Here is a 20,269-nt window from a genome sequence, read left to right as displayed (position 1 = left end):
TCGACGTTTGATGCTAGGGTTGCGCTACGCTTATTTCGGACCAAGTCAAGCGCTCCGGTGTCTATGCTTCTGGTACTGTTCCCTCAATTCGCTGTGACTCATGAAGAAAAGTGCTTGCTGATAGTTCTAGGAGGCCTTTGTACAATCTAACCTATCTACCTGAGACCATACAACGATATGTGACTGCGGTCTCTCAATTCAGCTGCATCTAGCTCATGCTTTCACTTCTTTCCTCGCTCCTCTCCCAACCTTCGAAGCTTGTTCGGCAGGCAATATACTTCTCACCTTCTCCAATAATGACTTCTCATCGTCAGGGTAGAAGCTGTCGTTCCGGTGCACGTACATCTCCACATTCCCTAGAACATCGTATTTCCCTAGTCTCTTGAACTTTGCATACTCCCCTGCAAATAACTTCTGCATCAGAGCATGTGCTTGCTGATCCCCATTCCCTGACGTTGACGAAGCTTCCTTAGCTTGCTCCTTCTCCGCATTGGATTTCCCGTCTTCTTTGACAGCCTTCAGCTTCTCAACCACAGCCATCACATCAGCCTTTTGCTCTTTACTATCCCACTGTATGAATTCTTGATCTAGATATTTCCTCGCGAGCAGCAGTCGTTCTCCAAGCATCTCGCTCATACCCCACTCATCTGATGCAGTGGCAGGCCCCATTCCGGTAAACGTCTCCCTACTACATTCCACCGGCTCGTACTCCAGAGATTTCTGCGATTTCCGCTCTGCTTTCTCTTTCAGATACTGTTGCTCTTCTTCTGTCCATTTTTCCTGGTCGCGGCTACGGCGGTCTCCCTTGTCATAGTTACCTTCGACGCCACGTTTCCGCCGTCGAGGATCGGAATTGCCACTGTCGCGAGAGGCTTGCGAACGACCACCGCGGCTTCGGCCTGACTGTTGGGGCGGTCCTTCGCGTCTCGGGGTGCGAGCTTTGAAGTTACTTTGATCTCTTGTGAAGCGGGTTTGGAAAGCTTGGCCAGCTTTTTCGGCTCCTTGGGTACCAGCATAGCGAGCTGATCCCTCTCGGGGAGGACGTTGCTGGATACCGAGCTCTTCTCTGGGAGAGCGTGGTTGGACACTATTCGTATATTCAAAACGGTGACTCTGGGCGCCACTGTCGCCTTGCAGGTCTCGAGACTGGAATATTGATCTCTCTGGAGGACCCCAAGGAGCGTCCCTCGGAACTCTCCTCATAAGAAAAGGCCCCTGTGCTCCCTCAGGCCTAGCACCCAAACTCCTAGCATCCACAGCTGGTTGAATTACTTCTCGGCCAGCGGGAATTTCAGCTCTGGGGAACGGTTGCCGTCTACCAGGAGCCATTGTAAATCTGCCACCATCTAATGATGGGGCTCTTCGGGTGCCCTCGATAGCATCTTTGCTCAGCGGCACCCCTCCGATATGCCGCGAAGCGAGCAGAGATGGTTGGTCGCGTGAGGAGCCTTCTAAAGACACAGATCTATAATCTGTTTTGCTATGGCCAGATTTCGAGTTGTCATGAGCAGTAGAGCGGAGATAGAGATTTTCTATGGAAGAAGTTGCTTCTCGGAGACGTTTGGCGCGGTTGGGTGGGAGCTTTGACGGTTCTATAGCGGTCTGTCAGAAGAGAGAATTCATAGATGGCAGTTTGGGGCCCAATATGACCTTCTACGATTCTGTCCTTCAAATTTTCCTGAGCGCGAGGGGAGGTAATATGGAGGTAGTGACGAGAGGAGACGATTGTGCTTCTCAATTGGTATAAAACCGGTCCACCTCTGCCGACTGCAGAGTGGATGTGCCATTTTTGCATGGCTCGAGGAGCTTCAGTGCACCTGGAGGCTACAGGACTTGAGTTGATGGGCTGATCGGGATCCCAACATCTTGAGGAAGCTGCCGCCGGACTGGCAGAGATCTAAATGCGCAGACGCCTACTGTATCCTTGACTGAGGATTACCGCGCGGCAGAGCGGCCACGTTAGTCCTAATCGGGTGCTCTGTGCATGGACTGGCTTTTGGTCGGCTGCTAAGCGAGCTCGGCCCTTACCCTGCAGAACTTTTATGGAGGTGTCTTAAATAAAGTAGGAATAGACATGCAGCGAAGGCTCTCAAGCTTCATCGACTGCGCGACTTTTTCATCTAAACTGTACGATCCTCGAATGTTAATGTAGTAATGCAGACGCGCTAAGCGCCGTCTCGACCCTACTAGGGCTTAGGGTATCCTATGGCCAGCCCTAAGTACATTCGTTCCTCGCTTCGGGGGCCAATCATATCGCAAGGTCATTACGGCACACCCCTCCTGTAAAGCAGAAGCCACTAAGACTAAGCAATTTCTTTGTGAACTCGAGAATCGGCCTTATGGTATTCCGCTGCGAAAGCCGTCCCCATGACAGCTGAGGCCGCTGCCGGAGTTCATGGCGGCGGTAGGAAGAAGATGAATCTGTCATCGTAAATTGTCGAGTTTCTACTCAGATACTCGTAGTTTTAGATTCGTTGATTCAATGCTTCCTTACTACCGCAGAAGTACAGAAGTATAAGACGAACAGGCCAGTCGTTGGAAAGTTACACGTAGGCGAGTAACGCCGTATATTTCAAGTCTTGAGTGCACGGTGATAAAAATGTCCACAGCCTTATGCTACTGATACAGGTAGCTTCTCCTTATTCTGATCCTACAGCTTCTAAACGCTTGATTCGTAGTGAGAATACATGTTTGAACGCCTGTGCCGTCTCACTTATGCGGCTGAAAATCGGCAGTCCACCCTATGCGATCTTGTCAGCAGTTGACTCGCCTATTCTTGAAAGAATAATGAAAGAACGCGCGGTACGAAGTCATACGCTCGTTTTCGGGCCTCTGGGATTTATGTCGTAGGTCGCGAGGAGTAGAAGATGTAAGGTACATTCTCTTAGATCTTCTTGTTAATTCTTTTCGAAGGGCGGAGCCTCGTTACCCCTATACAAATACTTAAGTATTAGGGAACTTAAAAAAACGGTTTCAGCTTATGCTTATCATCCGGATGCTTGATGGGGGACAGCGAGTTCGTCAGCATGGTTGCAATAGAGAGCAAGGACTAATTTCCTTCATATGTTGCGGCTTCTTCTCTTATTTTATTTTACACTGACCTGGCTCTTTCAATTCGACAATGGCATTACTAGTTAGTTCCACAATACAACCATGGTTGACCTTCAATGAGAATTTATCCGTTGTTCGACCCTGCAGATTCGTCAACGTTTCAACGGAAATAGACTACGGAAACTCCGTAGTCTACGAGTACCCAATCACTAAGTGTTCAAGTGTATGCAACGATAGCATATCACTTTTTGAATTAACCAACAGCGATACACTGGTGACTTGCGGCTTGTGGTCTACGTTAGTCAGTTCTTTGACCTACGATGGATTGGGCAATTTTCTTCTTCCGCCCAATGACACCAGATCTTTGACTCTTCTGGAACCATTCAATGCAGTTGGCCTGAACTTGGACGACATTCCGTATACTCTGTCATACGCAGACACTATCAGTGACTGCCTAGTCGAGATTTACAGCGATGTGAAACAGTTTTCCTTTAATGACGACGGTACTATACCAGCTAACTGCTCGAGGAATGACATTCTTCCTTTCGGCACGCATGCAGGCAGTGCTGGCTGGGCCAGCACTGTCTCAAGCCTCAAAACTTGCATGAACAACAGTATGTATCTTCCAAGTCCATATTTCCTCTTCTGGACCAGGATTCGAGCCTTGAAATATGTCTTGGAGGTTTTCAAATTCGAGAAATGTTACAAGGCTGAATATATTTCCTCAAATGGCCAATATCGACTGCGGAATCCAGTATGCAACCCGATAACTCTCAATCCGGATCTTGCTGGAATTGGAGTAGGTTCTGCATTTTTAACACCCAGCAACGTTAACGTGCTACTGACTGTCAACATCCAGGTCTTTTCGTCCTTCGTGATACATTCGGGTATCGCTGTTCTCGATCTGGTTGCTCTAATAATCCTCGAATTATTTTCTACGAAGCCGGAGGAGACCCCAGCCCCTGACGATATAAAGAAGCATGACGAGCCTCGGATTGAGCTTCAGACCCCATTGACAAAACATAAAGACAACCTGATCACAGCCCTAGTCGAGTTCCATAAGGCTCAATGCTACTTTGCAAGCACCATTCAGATCACCGCCTTGATCCTCTTTCACCAAAACCAAAGCGACATCAGTGTTTACTTAACGAGCTACGAGCCAACCTTTGACGCAGACCTCGTCGATGGCAATGTATGAGTGCTTTTAGCAACTAGGGTCTCTGTGCCCATATGTGTGGTCCTTGCATGTATCACACGCTACGGACGCCATTCATGGTATGTGATCGTCTGATCAACGATCACTGTCCTCCTGGCTACAGCGACCATGGGTTCTGCATATTGCTTTTTTGAGTCGACTTACCAATCTACTCCAAATGTCAACGATGTGTCTTCCCATACGCCATCGTGTGAAATCTATGCAAAATCCAACGCTGGATACCTGCCAACGCTCTGTGGGCACTCAAAGTTAAGCAACAAGTTTCTGCCATTAGGAGATACAACCTCCAACTATCGGATTTGGGTCGTATGGGCCAATTGCATCATTTGGCTCTTGTACTGCATTGTCGAAAAGAGCCTCGGCGCTGAAGGCTACATTCCCTTCCGCGCAAGGGCTGCTGCCAGATTTCGCCGAAACAACATCCTCACCTCTCTGCGGAGAACATTTCGCAGGTGTCCTTTCTGGACCCTGGTATATGCTTCCGTGGTCGCTATGCTTCGCTGCACAGACCATGCTGTTCACGGCCTTTGTTGAGCACTACTTCATTTCATACACTTGGAGTCTTGGACAGATAATAGCGGTCGCGGTGTGGGTTCCATTGATCATCGAATATATCTATATTGCCTTCAGTGAGCTCTTGCCCTGACTGAGATTAAACGAGTAGCGCGCTGACCGAATTAGACGGAAATGAGCAGGCTGCAGAGTACAGGTATCCATCCCAATATCATCTGAAGCGAGATCCGGTGGCCGCATCAGTCAGTGCGGCGATTTTGAAGTCGGGCTATCAATGCGTGGAACAAACTCCCTGATATTGCTGGATCGATTCTCGTGGAACTTTCTTGCCAGCCAAAGTTCAGCATAATCCTCCATCTCTCATCAAAGGACGTTGTGTACGGCCCCTCCCCGTTCCGACCGAGGAGAGAAGCCAAAAGTAATTATACAGGTTGCCGCTGCTCCAAGACCAGAGCAAACTGAGAGTATGTAGCAAAAGTCATGCATAGAGGGCGGAAACCCTTAAAGGAATTGTAGATGTTCGACGGTTGCCGGAAAATAGTGACCAATTTCACGATTTTTTTCAAGAAAATTGCCATTTCAGCTACGAGGATGTAGCAGAAGTCATGCACAGAGGGCAAGAATAACTTGTTAAAGTCTTACAGGTCCAGGCGAGTTGCCGTAAAAGAGTGACAATTGCCACGGACTTTCCCTCAATGATCGTTATTGTTGTCTTGGAGAAAACTTACGAAGAGCTCAATCGTTCTGGTCGACATGCACGAGAACGTGTGCAAACGAAAACTTTCTCCTCTTGGAACGCAGAGAAATTAAGACTTTCTCTATGCATGACTTTTGCTACATTTTCTTACAACCCCTCGTTATCTTCCTCCCTTCGGCCTCCTCACTCCAACTTTTTATATAGATAATATAAACCATTTATGAAAGATTTCCTTACAAAGCTAAATAATAGATTTGAAGATACAGAGGTCTGTACCGAAAGTCCTGCACCCGCACTAGTGTAGCCCTAACCCTACTTTCGGAAAGCGGCCCTATAGAGGGGAAGTCTAGAAATATATTTTCACAGCGCATGAATAAGACTTTAGATACTTCTTTTAACTTAATAGGGGTATTAAGCCTCGAAACCTGGCTAGGGCTAGGTGCGATTTCGAAGAACTTTAGACGTATTATTTAGGTAGCCCTTTAGATAGGGCGTTATTCGAAGTCTGAGCGTAAGAGTCTTGGCGGGTGTAGGACTTTCGGTGTAGACCTCTGTATTCGTTAAATAATTATATCTGCCCTAAATAATAATGTCTCAGGTTACTATTATAGAATCAAGAAGTAAAGTTTTGCTAGCTCTGAAACCATGCTAGTACCTAGTAGATTTGCAGATTTTGCGTGTGCTCACTACTGTGCCGGCTTTTCTCTTTACACCTAACCCACTCGCTAGTCTAGTCGAAAGCGGCCCACGCCCGTGCGACTCCCGAGTAGCTTACCTAGTATATAGTTGCATTTAAATATAAAACTTTCGTATAACGCTTATGCTATATTATTAAGCTATAGAAAGTAGATATACGTATTTAAAGTACTTAGTAAAGTTAGTATCTCTTTAATTAACTTTAGAGAACGCCTATATCTCTATAACTATATTAAATAAAATTAGCTAGCTGTGAGGTAGTAAGGCCTCTTTTAATAGAACTGCGTAGTAGCTATATAATTACGAGGTCTAGATGCGTAGTTAATAGAATAAATAGATTAGTTACTAGTTAAATTAATAACTAAAGAAAGAGAAAGGGGAAAGAAGACTCGTAAGTATTTAAGACTTTATTAAGTATATTAAATACTCGCTCTAGCTATATAGCTTATAGCCTAGTAAGTAACGTAAGCGAGTCTATTAATTCGCTTCGAGTACTTTTACTCTTATAACTATATCCCCCCTTAGAAGATTTAGCCTCTAAATCTTATTATTATTACGTCTTATAATTAAATATATACGAACTTATTAATACTATCTACGCTATCTATTATTAATTTAAACGTAGTTTAAACTAACGTATATTATAATAGCGTATTTATATTATATACTCTAAGATCTTCTTAAGTATATTATTATATTTATATACTAAATCGCGATAGCATCGCTATATATATTATTATTTTAATTAATAGAATATAGGCGTAATACTACTCTATTACGGTGTGCTATTATTATTATTATTATACGCTATTATTATATTATCACTTTATAATTATAATAATTCTATTATAATAATCGTTGAAAGTCGCGCTAGTGAGTATAAAAAACTTATTTTCAGTTTAACTTTTATTCTTCTTAGTAATAATATTAATATTAACGCTATTATAAGTAAGTACCTAGTCCTTCTTTATATCTGCTATCTTACCTTCATTTATTCTTATCGTAATATCGCGATAGCGAGCTACGTATTATCGTAATAGTATAGTATATATATTAATTAAGATAATAGTTAAATAAGATTATAATTATTTAGATTAACTTCACACATAATAAGCACCTTAAAAAATGCTTTGCGATGCTTTATAGATAGTATAAGAAGTATATTAATATATCGATAGTGGTATTAAACCTTCGCTCTCGTGGCTCTGCGGGTTATTAAGTGCTTATAGCCATCGTGGTCTCTACGCCTCGCGCTATTACTGGTAGACATATATATTCATTTTAAAGAAGTGCTTAGCTAAGAAGGCTATCAACCCCCTTATCGCTACTTTTATTACTACTCTTATCGCTACTCCCGTCGCTGCTTCCCTTATTCATACTTCGGACATCAACCGTGAGTGAAAGAGATATTAAATAATTGAGAGGTTACGCTAACGTATACTAGTCCCCTTTTATTGCCGTTGTATGCGTGCTCTCGTATATAACCCTTATGCGATTTGCACCGCGTTTTCTGCTAGCTCGCGTTAGCGTAAGTACGGGCGGTACTTCCGCGAGGGTTATATATGCGTTATAGACTCAATCCCTATCTACTAGGGTGATGTCTTTTAGGCGGCCCGCACTGGCGGGAATGTTCGTGCTACCCTTCGCCGTTAAACCGATATAAATTCTATTGGTATATGCTAGGGTGTGTAGCTAATATATGTAACAGCTTGTTATATTGAGAAACTTCGGCGTAACGCCGCCGTCTTCGCCCCTTCTCTGGCTACTTCTCTTGCTATCTCTTATGCTAGGTCTTTTTATTATCTAATGAATCTTCTGGGTAAATAGTTGCTTTCTAGTATGAGATAATAGATAAGCTAATGCTAAGTAGTGGTGGTCTTGTATATAACTCTAATAACCATTTTTCTTATTATACGTAGCGCCTCGACGCTTTAGAATCGGTTTATAAATATTTTAGCTATTTTCGCTAGATCTTTTAATTATAACTTATTCGCCCTTCGAAACTCTTATACTACTACTATTTCCGCGATCTTTCTTACTTCTTAATCCCCTTTAACGATTATATCTTTAATTTTATCTTAGATATTAATTTATATAACTTCTTTACTTACTCGAAGTTCTTAATTATATCTTTAATATTTTCGAGATACTTTATTAATTTCTATAAAGCTTCGTAAGGTGAAGAGTCTTTTCAATCAATAAAGTACTTAGTCTCGCTCTTACGAACTCTTTTATCTAGTATCTTATTAATTTCCTACTCTTCTTCTTTATTAATTAAGATTACTTATAACTTCGAATTATTATTACGCGAGTATTACGGCTTTAATAGCGATATATAAAATATAGAATAAATTTTTTTATATCTAGTAGAAAGATTTAGCTTATAAGTCTATATATCTATTTTCTCTAGTACTTTAAAAGGCTTAAATTACTTATAATCAAGTTTCTTCTTTAATTATAAGATATATATATTTAAGCTTTATAATAGTACTTTATCTTCTTTCTTAAAGATTATAATCTTATAATTACTATTATAATACTTTACTTATTACTTTAACGCTCGCTCTTATAATTCTTTTAGATACGATCTTATCTCTTATAATTATTCTACTTACTCTATAATAAGCGGTGCTTTCTCTCTTAAGATTCTACCTTTAGAAACATTTTCTAAGTCTACTATATATCTTATTAATAGATCTTATAAGATCTTGCTAATATTTATATATACGCTATTATTATATATAAACGTAGCTATTAATAAGATTTTAGACTAGTTATTCTATTTATAATTATAGTATACTCGTAGATAATATTCTAGTATCTAATTTTATCTCTTAATCTAACTATTAATCTAAGAATAAAACGTAATACTTAGTTTACGCTTCGCACCTAGATATTAATATAGCGTTATTTAGAATTTACTTATAAATAGAAAGTCTTAATTCGAAATTAAATTACGTATTATATCGCGTAATAATATAAACTTCTATTATAAGATATTAGTAAGACTATTAATCTTTAGATTCTTAGTAATCGCTATATACGTTATATACTTAATTAGCTTATCTATTAAGATTAAGATAGTATCGTAAATTTTATTAGTATACGAATCTCTTATAGATAGTAAATCTATAATAAAATCTAGTATTATAGTATAAAATAAATTTACGCTATCTAGGGGAATCGACGCTAGCTCGCTATACGACTTATAATAATAAACTCGCACTCTTTAGCAATTAGATAAGTATGAATATACTCTATTATATCGCTTATTATATCTATCTAATAATACTTAAACTTAATATCTTTCTTAATACGCTTATAAGCGAAGTATCTAGTACTAGAGTTATTATAATTTATATAAAAGATCTCTTTCTTTATAATAGAATCGTTAAAAATATAGACTACGAGATTACGACGTAGTAGTTTATTCTTATCGACTCTCTATTTCGAAAGCTTATTCTATTTAGTAGCGTATTTTTAGCGCTACTTCTTATTTATAATAAAAGCGTTCTTATATTATAATTTAAATAATTATACTATTATTAATTTCTATAGCTTTAAATAAAATCTCTTTAACTCTAAAATCTAATAAATTAGAAATTAAGACGATATCGTAGTATTTAGAATACGTATTTATCTATTAAGCACTCTCTTATTTAAGTTAATAACTTAGATATTTATAACGATAATATCGTTTAGTTACTTTATTAACGCTATAAATTTAATTATAGTAGATATACTATTACATTTTTATAGATTAAGTTAATATTCTTAATTATAAAGCTTATTTCGTAAGATAGAGAGGAAATTATTATTATTATTCTCGCTACTATTCGATTTAATAATATTAAATCTTCTTAACGATATATTTATAGAGTTAAGTTTTCTCTTATAATATTTAATTATAAAGTTAAATATAGCTAATTTCTTAGCTTAGCGAATCTACTTCGTATTAAACTCTTTTATTATTATAAAATAATATAAATTATTATAATCTAAGATTATATAAATAGAGTACTTACTATCTTATAAGTAATATCTTTAATTCTTAAAGCCTAGTATAATCGTATAAAGCTTTTTATTATATATATTCTAGCGAGGCTTAACGCCTTTAAATTTATAGCTAAAAAAAGTAATAGAATGCTATTACTCGTTCTCGCTTAGTTAACTAAGTATATTACCTATATCTACGTTGAAAGTATTAATCTTTATAATAAGTGATACTTCTTAATTATAATATTTTAGTATAGATACGATGATAAATACTCGCTTAAGTATCTTAAAAGCCTCGCGAGCTTTCTTATTAAATATGAAGAGTAATTTAGTCTTATTTTTCTTTACTTCTTAAGTTAGATTTGTTAAAGATATAGCTATCTACGAAAAGCCTTATATAAATTATCGATAAAAGTCTATAAACTCTAGAAAGATTAAGATATTCTTAATAGATTTTAATTTTAATTATTTAGTAATAATCTCAATACGCGATAGCTTTATTTAAATATTACGCTAATTTATTAAGAACTCTAGAAAAATAATCTTATTACGATTAAAAGTATATTTCGATAACTTTATATAGAGTCGATACTTTAATAGTACGCGTAGTACTTTATATATATACTTCTAATATAATTCTTTTATTTTAAAATAAATTAGTATATTATCTAAGTATATTATATAGAAGATATCGATATATAACTTAAGTACTTTATTTATATAAGCTTGGAAAATTACGAGGATATTTGTAAGGTTAAAAGATATTACTTAATACTTAAATTAGTTATAGCGAGTTCGAAAGGCGATTTTTTACTTATCTCCCTTTTATACTTATATTCGATAATACGTATTACGAATGTTAATCTTGGTAAAATACTTCGTATATATAAATCTTTCTAAGATCTCTAAGAGTAGTGGTAATAGGTAATTATTCTTAATAATTACCTCGTTAAGCCTTCGGTAATTAATATATAGTTATAGCGAGTTATCTAATTTTTTAATAAATAGTACTAGCGAGCTAATCTAACTAATTAAGAGTTAAATCTACTTTCTTTTAAGCGTAATATCTAAATAATTTTTAATCGCTACGAGTTCGTTATATAATATATTATAAATCGAATCGCTTCTAGATAGCTTCTCAGATTATAGATTAATAGGGTATTTGATTTAGTTATATATATTAAGACTATTAAATAGCTCTTCTAAAAAGACTTCTAATAGATTTTTAAGTTATTTAAATATATTAGAGTTATCTAGCTACGTAATATTATATCGCATAACTTTATCGTAATTATTTTTATTACTTTTAGATAGAATCTAATATAAGAAAACGATAAACGCTTATTTTAGATTATATATAATTGCTATATTAGCTAATAACGTAAACTATTCTATATTTATTATTACGATATCTATTTATATTTTATTACTTATAGGAAAATCGCGATAGGTTTAGAACTACTCGCGTTAATAAATATCTAGATCGATATTATAGATTTAAGGGAAATTAAGAATAAGATCGTATTCTTATATATCTATAGTATACGCCTTTAAGATTTACTCTTACTTTTTTTCTCGACTATTCGCGAGATTAAAGATTAGATTATACTTTCTATATAAGAATATTTAATAATCATTAATAGCACGCACTATTGTTGACGCGTGTTTAGATTTAGAAATCTACGTCTCTTTAATAAAAGATTACGATATAAAGATTTCCTCGTTATCGATATCTATTAGAGTAGTTATCTTACGCTTTTTATTTAATATAATAATTTCGCCTTTTAATAATAGAGAGCGAGGTTATTACTTAATTAATAGCGTATTTAATACTATAGCGATAAGTATTAGACTTTATCTTTTTCCTTATTCGATTCATAATTACATACTTCGTTGCTTATAACGTAGTTTAGATACTTAAAAGAATTTTTATAATATTCTAGCTACTTATAATTATAGTATTATATCTTAATAAGAAATATCTTTAACTTAATACGAGAGTCGTTATCTTCGAATTTAGTTCGCTTAGACTTTCGATCTTACGGCGTTAATAAAAATAAACTCTTCTTTTAATCTTATTAATTCTTTATATATTATTCCTTAGACTTAGTATACTATTAACTACTACTTTTCTAATTACTTATCTTATCGCTAAAGCGAGTCTTATCTAGAGTAAAAAGCTCTTTCGTTTTTTATAGTCTTTATTTTATATCTTAATATTATTATAATAATATAATATAGATAATAGATTAAATAGCCTCCTTTATAGCTTTTAAAGGAATTTTCTCTATTACTCTATCTTATAGATCTTTTATACGTTTCAAGTCGATTATATAGTGTTCTCGTTGCGACTAGAGTATAGTAAGATAGTTATTAAAGCTGGCTATCGACTACGTATCTCTTATAACCGCTTTAGCTAATTAATAACTTATATTATAAGACTTAATAACTAGATTATAAACTTAGTTTAAGTATTATCTCTTATATTCCTTCTAGATAGATTTCTCGATATTATATAATATCGTATCTCTAATATTTCTTTAGATTTACTTCTTAGCATCTACTAAGAGAATAGAAGATCAGCGAGTCTTTTCTTTATTTATATAAAAATCGATATAAGGTATTAAGGCGATAAAATCGTCGTAGTCTTAAAAAAATATAACTATCGAGCTATAGTTATTGAGATACTACGTGTTAAATATCTTAATAACGCTTATCTTCTTATAACTCGAATTATAATAGTAATTATCGCTATACTCGCGGCGATATTCTTATACGTTCTATATTTCGGTTAGCTTAAGTTTTTCGATAACTAACTACTTTTTAATATTAAGCTTTAAGAGTCGATAGCGTTAGACTTAAGTTAAGTTTATAAAGCGAGAATCTTCGTTTATAGATGAAGAGTTATTAGATATAACGCTTCGATAGTTATTATTTCCGCCGACAGTGTAATTAGAATTCCCACGAATGTTAGAATTAACATTATAGTTATTAATCGGAAAGGTATAATATAATATGGGATATTAATCTGCTATATTATACTCTAGTATAGTATAAGTTATTAAGATTTATATAATTCTATATCTAGTATAATATGAAATCTTAACGAAATATTTTACGATATAATATATCTGTGATATTATATTATGAAATGGTATATATATAAAATATCTTAATTAAGATTTTTATATTTAGAAGTAGCTATTCTAATTATTATTCTAGTTAATAATTACGCTAAATTAATAAGATATAGAATTAAATGCGATTATATTTTATTACTTTATATATATAAAAGAAAGCGAGCTATATCTGCTGATAATAAGAAAAGCTTATTTTCTTCTAATGCTAGTTACGCGAAATCCGTCGACACTTCGTAATTAAAGTCGTCGATGATGATTTTATACGTCTATTACGTATTTTCGATATCGCTATTTAGTATAAAATTATGCGTATTATAATTATAGCCTTCTTATTAAATCGCCGATCTAGGAAAGTTAATATATTTCTTAGTATTCTCTCGAAAGTATCGTAGCTTAATATAATAAGCTATATTTCTTTAAGCTATCTTCTCGCGATATATAAAAAAAAGGTTAGATATAGAAAGTATATAAAAGTATATTTAATAATTCTAGAATAAATTAATATTACTTATAATAATAATTAGAATTAAGAATTAGATATACTCGAATAAGAGATAGCTTTATACTATTTATATAATAGCGATAATAATAGCTAAGATTAAAATATCGATTTAGATAGCGTAGCTTTCGTAGTAAACTTTTTATTACTATACACTAGATTAATTATATATAAATAAAGATTTATAATTTTATCTTTTAGACGTAATCGCGTTTAATATTTTAAGATTTTTATAATAGCTCGATACTTATTAGTTAGCGCGTTAATATTATTATATTTAAGCTATAATAGCGCTTATTATTAAGTTTTATATTACACTCTCGAGTAGCTTAAAAAATAAGATCTACTTAATTATTAGCGCGTATAGTAAGATTATTCTTAATACTTATATCTTATTTAGCTTCGATATTATTTATTTTCTTCTAATTCGAGCTTTCATCTTTATTTACGTATATACGATAATTCACGCGATAAGTGAAACTTTAGACTTCTTCGTAATTACGCTCGCGTGCTTTTCTTATATAATATTATTAAAATATAAGTTTACTAGAATAATAACTAGAACTAGAAGTTATTTATCGCTTATCTATTATATTTTATCTAATCTACTTAAGAGTTTACTTCTATTATAATAATAATATATTAATATATTTAACTTTACGCTTTTTAATAGTTATAGCGTAATTAATAGTTAAAATATTAACTTTCTTTACTTTTTTAATTAGTTTCTTTTTAAACGTAAACGTATTTATTCGCTATCGCGATCTCTTAATATTTTTATTTTAACTAAATTTATTCTTCGCTTTTCGTTTTAATTAAGAGTTTAATTATCGCTTAATTAATCTACGTCGAGACTCTTTAATATTATTATTATTATTAATATTTAATACTCGTTATAGTAAATTATTAGACTTAATCTCTTCTACTTTAATTATTATAAAAAGATAAATTAGTAGATATATATAAAAGAATTAAAGGGTTTATACGAATATCTATAAATATTAAGCTATTCTTAATTTTAATTAAAGCTCGTTTTATTAAAAAGTGCGTTAATTCTAGTAAGTATCGATATTAGAAATAAAGAGGATATATATCGCGCGCTATTTTAAGTATATTATTATAGAGTTCGATTTAAAGAATAATTATTTCTATAAAGATAATAAGACTTAAAGATAAGAAAGTAAGAACGGAATATGCGAAAATTTTAATAAGTTATAATAGTTTAGCGCTAGTTAAATTAGATAAAGATAGCCGCTTATTAGCTCGCTCTTTTAAATCTTTTATTTTTTAATCTATACGAGTTATAATAATAATTATAATTATTATAGAAGTAGCTAAGATTATATTAGATAATAGCGCTTAATAAGTATAATTCGCTTAAGCTTAAATCTTTAAAATTGAAGAGAAAGCGCTTTATTAATATCTGATTTAAGCTAGATAATATAAAGTAATCTAAAAATTTAGTACACGCGATAGATATCTAAGCTTTTCTTTCCCTCTTCTTTCTCTTTAAGACTTTCTTTTTTATATTAACTCTTCTTATTATTAAACTATCTTCTTTATACGTTAGACTTTTATTTAAGTAATTTAATATTATTATAGCGATATTAAAAGTATAACGTAGTTATTAAGTCGTATATTTATTCTTTATTTTTTAATAACTTTAAGTTAATATATAGATAGATTGCGTAAAGAGCTTAATTTATATACGCTTAATCTATCGTTAATAGCTCTTCGAAAAAGTTAATACTATTCTAGAGTATTAAATATAGTATTAAAATAAAGAATTTATTAGATATTATCGCCGCTTTAATCGCTATCGTCGCCGCTTTAATAAATATCGCCTTTATTTTAATAATATTAAGACGTCGATAGAAATTAGATAGTATATTTTTTTAATTATTATTATACTTATTATATATAACTAACGCGAGCTATAGCTTAAGCTTTACGCGAGATTCGTTATTATTAAAAGTTAATTAATCTTATAATCTTAAAACTTCTCTTTTAATACCTAGTTCGTTAGATTATACTTAATTAAGATTTATTAAAGCGCTATCGTATTTAAAGATTCGCTTTTAAAATATTATATAAGATAATAGAAGTTTTTCTAGTTTGTTAGTTTAAGAGTAAGTCTTTTATTACTACGCTTTATAATTAGCTCTAATAATCTCTATTTAAATAGATGCTTATCTTTATACGATATATGAAAAGCGAGTTACATTATAAAAAAAGGATCTAGATCTCACGATTATTTTAGCTAAGTCGTTTAAAGTAAAGGGGAGAGTATATTTACCTTTAGCTACTAAATTAGTTAACTATTATAAATATAATTATAAAATATAATTATATATTATCGATTATTTTAGTAATTATAAGAAGCGTAAGAGAAATGAAATTATATAATTAAGTACTTATAAACTTTTCTCTTCTAAGTATTTATTTTAATTTAGAGTTTAATCGCTATCTAATTAAAAAAAGGGTGAGATATAAAAAGTATATAAAAGTAAATTTAATGATTCTAGAACGGATTAACGATATCTATAATAATAATTAGAATTAAGAATTAGATATACTCGAATAAAAGATAACTTCGCGTTACTTATATAATAGTAAGAGTAATAACTAAGATTAAAGTATTAACTTAAATAGCGTAGCTTTCGTAGTAAATTTTTTATTACTATATATTAAATTAATTACGTATTAATAAAGATTTATAATTTTATCTTCTAGACGTAATCGCGTTTAATATCTTAAGATTTCTATAATAGCTCGATATTAATTAGTTAGTATATTAATATTATTATATCTAAGCTATAATAGAGTTTATCGTTAAATTTTATATCGCGCTTTTAAGTAGCTTAAAAGATAAAGTCTACTTAATTATTAGCGCGTATAATAGAATTATTTTTAATACTTATATCTTATTTAGCTTCGATATTATTTATATTCTTATAATCTAAGCTCTTATCTTTATCTATATATATAATAATTCGCGCGAAGAGTAAAACTCTAGACTTTCTCTAAATTACGCTCGCGTACTTTTTTTATATAATACTATTAAAATGTAAATCTACTTATTAGAATAATAACTAGACTTAAAAATTACTTATCGCTTATCTATTATATTTTATCTAATCTACTTAAAAGCTTACTTCTATTTTTTTATTAAGCCTATTAATTAGATTAAAATTCGTATCTTATTTTTATATAAATATCTAATCGTATATTAAATAATATCTTATTATTTAAGACTTTTAAATATAATCTAGCTAAGAAAAAAATCTATTATATAAAGAATTATAAATTACGATATATATTTTTATAGCGATAGAGAATTCTAATTATCTTTATAATTATCGTTATTTAAAGATAATTATAATAGCGAAAAATACTCGTATTCTTATCTCTAATCTAGAATTAGAATTATATAATTAACTTATTAAGATTTTAGATTTAAACGATTTATACTCTTATAGAAGCGCTTAGATCGCTTAAATATATTAGCGATATTCTTATATATTAATTTAATATTAATAAGCTTAAAAGCCTCTTATATCTCTTCGCTCATCTTATTAGATATAAATTTATATCTTATTATATTATAATTCTTAAGTTATTATCTAGCCGATTCTAATAGCGATATTTATTCTTTTTTATTCTTAAGCGCTTATACTATATAGTTTTTAAGAATTACGTATTTTATTCTAATAAAAAATATATATAGAGAGAGAAGATAGTAAACTTTCTTAGACTTTATAATCGAAGGTAATTAATAAGTAAGTTCAATATAAATAAGATTAGTATATAAATAACGAGTCTATTTAAATATAAATTAGAATATTAAAATTAAAATTAATATAAAGAAAAACTTACGTTAGTAAATATTATTTTAATAATTCTTTTTTAAGAAAATTTTTATAAGTTATATAAGACTCTTATATAATAAGAATAGATATTCTTTTAAGAGTTTATTATATCTTTGAAAATTTCTAGATATTTAATCTTCTTTCTAGTAGATTCGATTATAGTTTACTATACTCGTTGTTGTAGTAAGAAGATATCGATAAATACTTCGGCCTTTTATATTTATATCTTATCTATTAACGTTATTTAAAAATTTATATTCTCTAAAAGAAGTTAAGGATTTTCGAATCGCTTAATCTTTTAATTAATAATATTTAATTGTATATCGACGATTATATCTTTATCTTCTTTCTTTATATCGAGCTACTTATCGCGCTTTATATTAATATTCTTAATAAAATCTAGAATTGAAATTATATTTGACGGATCTAATCGTTTATAAAGTTTATTATCTTCGATATAATATATAAAATATTACGCGTAAATATTAGCTATAATATTAGAAAGATATTAGAATAATTATAATAATGATTAGAATTTATAGTAAGTATATCGATTATATATAATATATTCGATAATCCTCTCTTTTATTTCCTTCTTTTTCTTAGAAGTAATTATTTAATATTCGAAGAAAGCTAGAAGTTTTTTCTTAGCTGTAGATTTCGCTATCGTATTCATATTATTTTATTTTCTTAAGATTACTCTTAATAATTTATATATATTTAGACTTGCTAAATACTGGCGCGATTTTACTATATTCTTATTTTTAAAATATTTATCTACTATTTTTCGCATCTTACTATTACTTAAGTCTTTAAGATATTCTTATTTCTTTAGAGATAATATAATAGGGCGAATTAAAGTTATTACCTTTATTAATAGTATTAGCTTTTATAATATTAAAAAATAATAGAAAGTACGTAAATTTACTTACTTAATTAAACTCTTACTTAAGATAATTATAACGATAATTTTCGTATAAAAAGCTTACTATAAGGTATTAAAGGATATATTATAGAGAGTATATTAGCATTATAATAGAAACGATAAGAAAATTTAAGTAGAATCGTATTACTATGAAAGGTGGTATAATTAGAAAAAGTATTAGAAAAGGCTGGAATATAAGGAAATTTAAGAACGCGCTATTAAAAAAACAGGCTAATTTACTAGCGCGTTTTCGCGTTTTTTCAAAATCTCATTTATAAAAATATCCGGTGCTGATTTTCAATATTATAAAGCCGGATTTTAATCGAATTTTTTTAAATTTAATAATCTGACTAGAATAGTTAAGGATTATTATTAATAATAGATTTTTTCTAGCTTTTATATAATAATAGACGTCTATTTTAAGCTTCTAATAATTTAGATCTAAAAATCCCATAAGATAAGTTTATCTTTTTTGAGATTTTATTTTACGCTTTCGATTTATTATACGCGTTTTCTCTTTTAAAGAATTATTAGAAAGATAATTAGAATATTAGTTAGGCCGCTTACTTTTAAAATACTACTTATTTTATACTTACGTTTAAAAAGATATAGTAATAAATATAGATACTTCTAATTAAGAATCTTCACTAATAAACTCTTAACTAGCTACTTAGTTTCTTAATTTTAAAGTAATATCGAATTAGTTAGAAGATTCTAAAAGTGATAAACTAAAAAGTTCTTGAAGTAGTTAACTAGAAAGTTCTAGAGATACTTAATTAGAAAGTTCTCGAAGTGATTAATTAGAAAGTTCTAGAGATAGTTAACTAGAAAGTTCTAAAAGTAGTTAGCTAGAAAGTTCTAGAGATAATTAACTAGAAAGTTCTAGAAGTAATTAGCTATAAGGTTCTGAAAGTAATTAGTTAACAGATTTAAATAGTAGTTTACTAGTAAATTTAATTATATTAGAAGAAGAAGAGGTAGACTTTATTGCGAAAGAAGCTCGAGATTAGAAACTTCTAGTATATAATAAGAATAGTAATATTACGACCTAGCGATAAGTTTTATAGCGAATCTATATAAGTTTATTAATTTTAATATATAAGTAATTAATGCGGCTAGAAGAAGAAGGAATAACTCTTATAATTCTAATTATTACGATAAGAAAGGGTTTAGATATAGTCTTCTCTTTTCTAATCATTATTCTAATCATCTAACTTTCTAGATTAAACGGGCTTAAAAATACGTTAATAAGAATAAAGAGTTAACATATATATTCGATAACGATATACCTAGCGATAATAACGACACTTTATTTCAAAATTAGACTACCCCTTAACCTCGAGATATTATCTATAAAGATAGAAATTTTAATAATATATATAGTGAAAATATTAAAATCGCAATAGCTAAAGAACGTCTACCTATACGCAAGTTATTAAAAAAGAATAAATATAATAAGAAACTTAAAAAGAGGAGATCTAATATGCTTTTAGCGGCGATCGCGATAGATAGAATAATATCTTAAGTATTATTAGTAGTAAAAGCAGCTAGAAAGTTAAGTAATAAGACTTCTAGGAAATTTATTATAAGCGGGAAGGGTATAGATAAGAGAAAAAGCGCCGCTAATTATATACTTAAAGTGAGAAAACTATATAGATTCCACTTAG

At 31.2% G+C, this 20,269-nt stretch overlaps 2 protein-coding genes across 2 annotated transcripts; one reads left to right on the top strand and one right to left on the bottom strand.

The window, feature by feature from the left end:
* Window positions 1-213: 213 nt before the first annotated feature.
* Window positions 214-1,795, bottom strand: HO173_008402 (uncharacterized protein; the record flags this gene model as incomplete). The annotated part of the gene is made up of 2 exons (XM_037310302.1): window positions 214-1,592; window positions 1,651-1,795. 2 exons carry the CDS (start codon window positions 1,793-1,795, stop codon window positions 214-216), a joined length of 1,524 nt encoding a protein of 507 aa, XP_037162888.1.
* A 1,326-nt stretch (window positions 1,796-3,121) lies between these two features.
* Window positions 3,122-4,249, top strand: HO173_008401 (uncharacterized protein; the record flags this gene model as incomplete). Its single annotated transcript, XM_037310301.1, has 1 exon — window positions 3,122-4,249. One exon carries the CDS (start codon window positions 3,122-3,124, stop codon window positions 4,247-4,249), a length of 1,128 nt encoding a protein of 375 aa, XP_037162887.1.
* Between the last annotated feature and the right edge of the window lie 16,020 nt (window positions 4,250-20,269).

The sequence above is a fragment of the Letharia columbiana genome (assembly GCF_014066305.1).
Source record: "Letharia columbiana isolate WasteWater2 chromosome Unknown Sc0000030_s1, whole genome shotgun sequence".
NCBI lineage: Eukaryota > Fungi > Ascomycota > Lecanoromycetes > Lecanorales > Parmeliaceae > Letharia > Letharia columbiana.
The sequence above is the reverse complement of the archived record's forward strand: the minus strand, read 5'-3'. Positions and strand labels throughout refer to the sequence as shown.